Source organism: Lipotes vexillifer, unplaced genomic scaffold (assembly GCF_000442215.2).
Source record: "Lipotes vexillifer unplaced genomic scaffold, Lipotes_vexillifer_v1.1 scaffold591, whole genome shotgun sequence".
Taxonomy (NCBI): Eukaryota; Metazoa; Chordata; class Mammalia; order Artiodactyla; family Lipotidae; genus Lipotes; species Lipotes vexillifer.
Window position 1 is genome coordinate 3,187,871 of NW_006791954.1, and position 7,988 is coordinate 3,195,858.

The window sequence follows — 7,988 nt, forward strand, 5'->3', positions numbered from 1 at the left end:
GCCTCTCACTGTTGTGGCCTCTCCCATTGCGGAGCACAGGCTCCGGACGTGCAGGCTCAGCGGCCATGGCTCACGGGCCCAGCCGCTCCACGGCATGTGGGATCCTCCCAGACCGGGGCACAACCCCATGTCCCCTGCATCGGCAGGCAGACTCTCAACCACTGCGCCACCAGGGAAGCCCGGTAGGTGGATTCGTAACCACTACACCACTAGGAAGTCCCAGCTTTGGCCTTTCTTTAGAATGATTGATTTAAGTGTGAGTTAGCAGGTTGAATTTACAGGACTTGGCACATTCAAAAATCAATTATTGAATAAATGGACAGACATTAATGGACATAAAGTAAGCTGTAAGTTATGGAAATTGTGTGAAGTCTTCTTTAGAAATGATTCTCATGCTTAATTTTACAGAATCCGGAGGATAAGAGAAAGTGATCCTAATTTTAAAATTAAGGACTTCCCTGAAAAAGCCCAGAATATCTTCATTGAAGCTCACCTGTGTCTAAACAAGTACGTGAACTCCCTGTCTTATACCCATTATGTTCTCAGCAGCTATTATTCTAGGCACAGGTTTTTTTTTCCTTCAGGTAAGAGTTCTAGAGTGGGAGATGTTCCTCTGTGGGAAATAATTGGAGCCTGGAGCTGTCCTTGACTCCTCTCACTGCTTCTGGGAGTTTTCACCATTTGCTCTGGGTCAGCTCCACTGGCAAGTGTTGAGACTCTGCTGAACGGCTGCTATTTTCACCCGCCTGATCCCTAATTCATCCTGACCCTTTTTGTGTGCTTGTCTTGTATATGTACATTTCCTTTCCTTAATTATTTTGAATAAGTTTCTTTTAAAAATTGCCAACTTTTTCTTGATTCAACCAAGGGAGAAAAGTCAGGGCTGCTAGGTAGATGAAAAATCAACATGAGGGGCCTGGAATAATCTTAAGTACTAGTTCTTGGACTGTTGCCGACATTCTTTGAAATGTAGCTTGCTGTGGCTAGGCTTCAGATAGGATCCCAAACCTATACTCTCAAATCTATTAATTATTTCTTTTTTACTTTTATTTGTTTAAAAAAAGTTTTTAATTGTGAAATATTTCAAACATATAAAAAAATACCTTGCAAGGTAATAGATGTTTACATTTTGCCATATTTGCTTCTGAATGCCTAATTGGGGGAAGAGACAGGGATAAAGCATTATAGATACAGCTAAAGCCCCATCTCCCCATTCTTTTCCTTCGTAGAAAGAACCACTATCCTCCCTATTATTCTCATGCACATTTTTATACTCACCACATGTACATGTGTATAAACAATGTACAGTATTGTTTAATGTGTTGTGAAAATTTACATGAATGATGTATTTTTTTGAAACCTGCTCTGTTTATTGTTCAGTGTAGTTTTTTTTTATATTTGATATTTTTTTCCTACCACATTATTTTTTGCATTCTAGTTACCATGATTTTTCTTTGTTTCTTTTTTTCCTTTCATTTGTGGTACTGATATAATTTCCTTCTAACTTTTTTATTCCTTCCACTTGTTTGGAACTATTACATCCTACTTCTGTTCTTATAATAGTTAGTGTTAAAATGTTTAGCATGTATTGTTGACAATATCACAAGAAGCTTCGAACAATTGAATTTCAGTCACTGCCTCATACATCTCCTGTGTTATTGTTATTTAGTTTTTTTAGTTCTACCTTGTTGTTATTTCACTTGCTTTTTTTTTTTTTTTTTTTTTTCCTTTTCTTTTTTTTTTTTTTTCCTTTTCTTTTTTTTTTTTTTTGCGGTACGCGGGCCTCTCACTGTTGTGGCCCCTCCCGTTGCGGAGCACAGGCTCTGGACGCGCAGGCCCAGCACCATGGCTCACGGGCCCCGCCGCTCCACGGCATGTGGGATCCTCCCAGACCGGGGCACGAATCTGTGTCCCCTGCATCGGCAGGCGGACTCTCAACCACTGCGCCACCAGGGAAGCCCCTCACTTCCATTTTTTATTTATTTTTTTCCTCCACTTCATTTTTTTATTTTTATTTTTTTGAAATATTCAATACATACATTTTTTTTGATCACGCCATGTGGCATGACCAGGGATCAAACCCACACCCCCTGCAGTGGAAGAAGCATGGAGTCTGAACCACTGGACTGCCAGGGAATTCACCACTTCATTTTTTTTTTTTTTTTTAACATCTTTTTTGGGGTATAATTGCTTTGCAATGGTGTGTTAGTTTCTGCTTTTTAACAAAGTGAATCAGTTATACATATACATAAGTTCCCATATCTCTTCCCTCTTGCGTCTCCCTCCCTCCCCTGCTTCCCACTGGCTATCTACCTTACGTTTGTTAGTATATATATGTCCATGTCTCTCTCTCGCCCTAACACACCTCACCCTTCCCCCTCCCCATATCCTCAAGTCTGTTCTCCAGTAGGTCTCTGTCTTTATTCCTGTTTTACCCCTAGGTTCTTCATAACATTTTTTTTTCTTAAATTCCATATATATGTGTTAGCATACGGTATTTGTCCTTCTCTTTCTGACTTACTTCACTCTGTATGACAGACTCTAGATCTATCCACCTCATTACAAATAGCTCAATTTCGTTTCTTTTTATGGCTGAGTAATATTCCATTGTATATATGTGCCACATCTTCTTTATCTGTTCATCCAATGATGGGCACTTAGGTTGTTTCCATCTCCGGGCTATTGTAAATAGAGCTGCAATGAACATTTTGGTACATGACTCTTTTTGAATTATGGTTTTTCTCAGGGTGTATGCCCAGTAGTGGGATTGCTGGGTCATATGGTAGTTCTATTTGTAGTTTTTTAAGGAACCTCCATACTGTTCTCCATAGTGGCTGTACCAATTCACATTCCCACCAGCAGTGCAGGAGTGTTCCCTTTTCTCCACACCCTCTCCAGCATTTATTGTTTCTAGATTTTTTGATGATGGCCATTCTGACTGGTGTGAGATGATATCTCATTGTAGTTTTGATTTGCATTTCCCTAATGATTAATGATGCTGAGCATTCTTTCATGTGTTTGTTGGCAGTCTGTATATCTTCTTTGGAGAAATGTCTATTTAGGTCTTCTGCCCATTTTTGGATTGGGTTGTTTGTTTTTTTGTTATTGAGCTTCATGAGCTGCTTGTAAATTTTGGAAATTAATCCTTTGTCAGTTGCTTCATTTGCAAATATTTTCTCCCATTCTGAGGGTTGTCTTTTGGTCTTGTTTATGGTTTCCTTTGCTGTGCAAAAGCTGTGAAGTTTCATTAGGTCCCATTTGTTTATTTTTGTTTTTATTTCCATTTCTCTAGGAGGTGGGTCAAAAAGGATCTTGCTGTGATTTATGTCATACAGTGTTCTGCCTGTGTTTTCTTCTAAGAGTTTTATAGTGTCCAGACTTACATTTAGGTCTTTAATCCACTTTGAGTTTATTTTTGTGTATGGTGTTAAGGAGTGTTCTAATATCATTCTTTTACATGTAGCTGCCCAGTTTTCCCAGCACCACTTATTGAAGAGTCTTTTCTCCATTGTATATCCTTGCCTCCTTTGTCGTAGATTAGTTGACCATAGGTGCATGGGTTTATCTCTGGGCTTTCTATCCTGTTCCATTGATCTATATTTCTGTTTTTATGCCAGTACCATATTGTCTTGATTACTGTAGCTTTGTAGTATAGTCTGAGGTCAGGGAGTCATCAGTGCCTTATAGTTTTCTGCATACAGGTCTTTTGTCTCCCTAGGTAGGTTTATTCCTAAGTATTTTGTTCTTTTTGTTGCAGTGGTAAATGGGAGTGTTTCCTTAATTTCTCTTTCAGATATTTCATCATATTGAATCTATAGATTGCTTTGGGAAGTAGAGTCATTTTCACAATGTTGATTCTTCCAATCCAAGAACATGGTATATCTCTCCATCTGTTTGTATCATCTTTAATTTCTTTCATCAGTGTCTTATAATTTTCTGCATACAGGTCTTTTGTCTCCTTAGGTAGGTTTATTCCTAGATATTTTATTCTTTTTGTTGCAATGGTAAATGGGAGTGTTTTCTTGATTTCACTTTCAGATTTTTCATCATTAGTATATAGGAATGCCAGAGATTTCTGTGCATTAATTTTGTATCCTGCTACTTTACCAAATTCATTGATTAGCTCTAGTAGTTTTCTGGTAGCATCTTTAGGATTGGGTTCCCTCTATGCCCACTTTCTCTGGAGAGTTTTTATCATAAATGGGTATTGAATTTTGTCAAAAGCTTTTTCTGCATCGACTGAGATGATCATATGGTTTTTATCCTTCAGTTGGTTAATATGGTGTATCACATTGATTGGTTTGCGTATATTGAAGAATCCTTGCATCCCTGGGATAAATCCCACTTGATCATGGTGTATGATCCTTTCAATGTGTTGTTGGATTCTGTTTGCTAGTATTTTGTTGAGGATATTTGCATCTATATTCATCAGTGATATTGGTCTAATTTTCTTTTTTTGTAGTATCTTTGTCTGGTTTTGGTGTCACGGTGATGGTGGCCTCATAGAATGAGTTTGGGAATGTTCCTTCCTCTGCAATTTTTGGAAGAGTTTGAGAAGGATGGGTGTTAGCTCTTCTCTAAATGTTTGATAGAATTCACCTGTGAAGCCATCTGGTCCTGGACTTTTGTTTGTTGGAAGATTTTTAATCACAGTTTCAGTTTCATTACTTGTGATTGGTCTGTTCATATTTTGATTTCTTCCTGGTTCAGTCATGGAAGATTGTACCTTTCTAAGAATTTGTCCATTTCTTTCAGGTTGTCCATTTCTTTCAGGTTGTCTATTTTATTGGCATAGAGTTGCTTGTAGTAGTCTCCTAGGATGCTTTGTATTTCTGCAGTGTCTGTTGTAACTTCTCCTTTTTCATGTCTAATTTTATTGACTTGACTCCTCTCCCTCTTTTTCATGATGAGTCTGGCTAATGGTTTATCAATTTTGTTTGTCTTCTCAAAGAACCAGCTTTTAGTTTTATTGATCTTTGCTATTGTTTTCTTTGTTTCTGTTTCATTTATTTCTGCTCTGTTCTTTATGATTTCTTTCCTTCTGATTACTTTGGGTTTTGTTTGTTCTTCTTTCTCTAGTTCCTTTAGGTGTAAGGTTAGATTGTTTATTTGAGATTTTTCTTGTTTCTTGAGGTAGGCTTGTATCGCTGTAAACTTCCCTCTTAGAACTGCTTTTGCTGCATCCCATAGGTTTTGGATCGTTGTGTTTTCATTGTCATTTGTCTCTAGGTATTTTTTGATTTCCTCAGTGATTTCCTGGTTATTTAGTAACGTATTGTTTAACCTGCATGTGTTTGTGTTTTTTGTTTTTTTCCCAGTAATTGATTTCTAATCTCATAGTGTTGTGGTCAGAAAAGATGCTTGTTATGATTTCAGTTTTCTTAAATTTACTGAGGCTTGATTTGTGACCCAGGATGTGATCTGTCCTGGAGAATGTTCCGTGCACACTTGAGAAGAAAGTGTAATCTGCTGGTTTTGGATGGGATGTCCTATATATATCAATTAAATCTATCTGGTCTGTTGTGTCATTTAAAGCTTGTGTTTCCTTATTAATTTTCATTTTGGATGATCTGTCCTTTGGTGTAAGTGAGGTCTTATATTCCCCCACTACTATTGTGTTACTGTCGATTTCCTCTTTTACAGCTGTTAGCAGTTGTTTTGTGTATTGAGGTGCTCCTATGTTGGGTGCATATATATTTATAATTGTTATATCTTCTTCTTGGATTGATCCCTTGATCATTATGTAGTGTCCTTCCTTGTCTCTTGTAACATTCTTTATTTATTTATTTATTTTTTGCTGTACACGGGCCTGTCACTGTTGTGGCCTCTCCCGTTGCGGAGCACAGGCTCCAGACGTGCAGGCCCAGCGGCCATGGCTCACGGGCCCAGCGCTCCACGACATGTGGGATCTTCCCGGACCGGGGCACGAACCCGCGTCCCCTGCATTGGCAGGTGGACTCTCAACCACTGTGCCACCAGGGAAGCCCACATTCTTTACTTTAAAGTCTATTTTATTTGATATGAGTATTGCTACTCCAGCCTTCTTTTGATTTCCATCTGCATGGAATATCTTTTTCCATCCCCTCACTTTCAGTCTGTATGTGTCCCTAGGTCTGAAGTGGGTCTCTTGTAGACAGCATATATATGGGACTTGTTTTTGTATCCATTCAGCGAGCCTGTGTCTTTTGGCTGGAGCATTTAATCCATTCCCATTTCAGGTAATTATCGATATGTATGTTCCTATTACCATTTTCTTAATTGTTTTGGGTTTGTTTTTGTAGGTCCTTTTCTTCTCTTGTGTTTCCTTTAGCATTTGTTGTAGAGCTGGTTTGCTGGTGCTGAATTCTCTTAGCTTTTGCTTGTCTGTAAAGCTTTTGAATTCTCCATCAAATCTGATTGAGATCCTTGCCCGGTAGAGTAATCTTGGTTGTAGGTTCTTCCCTTTCATCACTTTAAGTATATCATGCCACTCCCTTCTGGCTTATAGAGTTTCTGCTGAGAAATCAGCTGTTAACCTTATGGGAGTTCCCTTGTATGTTATTTGTCATTTTTCTCTCGCTGCTTTCAATAATTTTTCTGTCTTTAATTTTTGCCAATTTGATTACTGTGTGTCTCAGCGTGTTTCTACTTGGGTTAATCCTGTATGGGACTCTCTGCGCTTCCTGGACTTGGGTGGCTATTTCCTTTACCATGTTAGGAAAGTTTTCGACTGTACTCTCTTCAGATATTTTCTCGGGTGCTTTCTCTGTCTCTTCTCCTTCTGGGACCCCTGTAATGTGAATGTTGTTGTGCTTAATGTTGTCCCACAGGTCTCTTAGGCTGTCTTCATTTCTTTTCATTCTTTTTTCTATATTCTGTTCTGCAGCAGTGAATTCCACCATTCTGTCTTCCAGGTCACTTATCTGTTCTTCTGCCTCAGTTATTCTGCTATTGATTCCTTCTAGTGTAGTTTTCATTTCAGTTATAGTATTGTTCATCTCTGTTTGTTTGTCCTTTAATTCTAGGTCTTTGTTAAACATTTCTTGCATCTTCTCGATCTTTGCCTCCATTTTTTTTCCAAGGCCCTGGATCATCTTCACTATCATTCTGAATTCTTTTTCTGGAAGATTGCCTATCTCCACTTCATTTAGTTGTTTTTCTGGGGTTTTATCTTGTTCCTTCAGCTGGCACATAGCCCTCTGCCTTTCCATCTTGTCTGTCTTTCTGTGAATGTGGTTTTTGTTCCACAGGCTGCAGGATTGTAGTTCTTCTTGCTTCTGCTGTCTGCCCTTTGGTGGATCTATTGATGTTCTCATTTCATACATTGTTTTCCGATTTCCTTTAGTTCTTTGTCCATGCTTACCTTTATCTCAGTGAGCGTAGGTAGGATAGTTGATTTAACGTCTTTGGCTAATTATTCCATTGTCTGGGCTTTCTCAGGGATGGTTTCTGTCAAAAATTTTTTTCCTGTGGATGGGCCATACTTTCGTGTTTCTTTGTATACTTTGTAATTTTTTTGTTGAGAACTGGACATTCTGAGTATTCTTATGTGGTAACTCTGGAAATCAGATTCCTCTGCTTCTCGGGAATTGCTGACTTTGCTCATCAGCGCCACTGCCGTCCATTTGTGACTTTTCCAAACTAGTATTGCCAAGTGTGTATTCTTTGTTGTGGGTAGTCGTTGAAGTTTCTGTTCCATTATCTCTGCAATCAGCCAGTGACCTGACAAAGATTTCCTAAATTGTCTGGCTGAATAAAAACAAAACAGGTGTTCTTGGTCCTTTATCCCTTTAAATCTGTTGGTAGGAAAAGCTGCTGCAGCCAGCAGGGCTGAAACCATGACATCATTTGCTCTGGTCTCTCTGCAGTCCACCAGCCTGACCAAAATGTGCAACTCAAATTTTTGGAGGGAGGGGTCCCTACTGCCTGCCCTTGCGCCAGCCATCCACACCAGGAACACAGGCTACTATCCCCACCAGTAATGGCAGGGGGGGGGGGAAAAGGGGGGG

The 7,988-nt window shown here is 39.1% G+C and overlaps 1 protein-coding gene across 1 annotated transcript in view; it reads left to right on the plus strand.

Annotated features, from left to right (window-relative positions):
• Positions 1 to 7,988, plus strand: part of MRPL45 (mitochondrial ribosomal protein L45) — a 17,971-nt gene that overhangs the window by 5,474 nt on the left and 4,509 nt on the right. Inside the window, 1 exon segment of the mRNA XM_007472270.1 lies at positions 409 to 507. Within this exon segment, the coding sequence (XP_007472332.1) occupies positions 409 to 507 (99 nt within the window).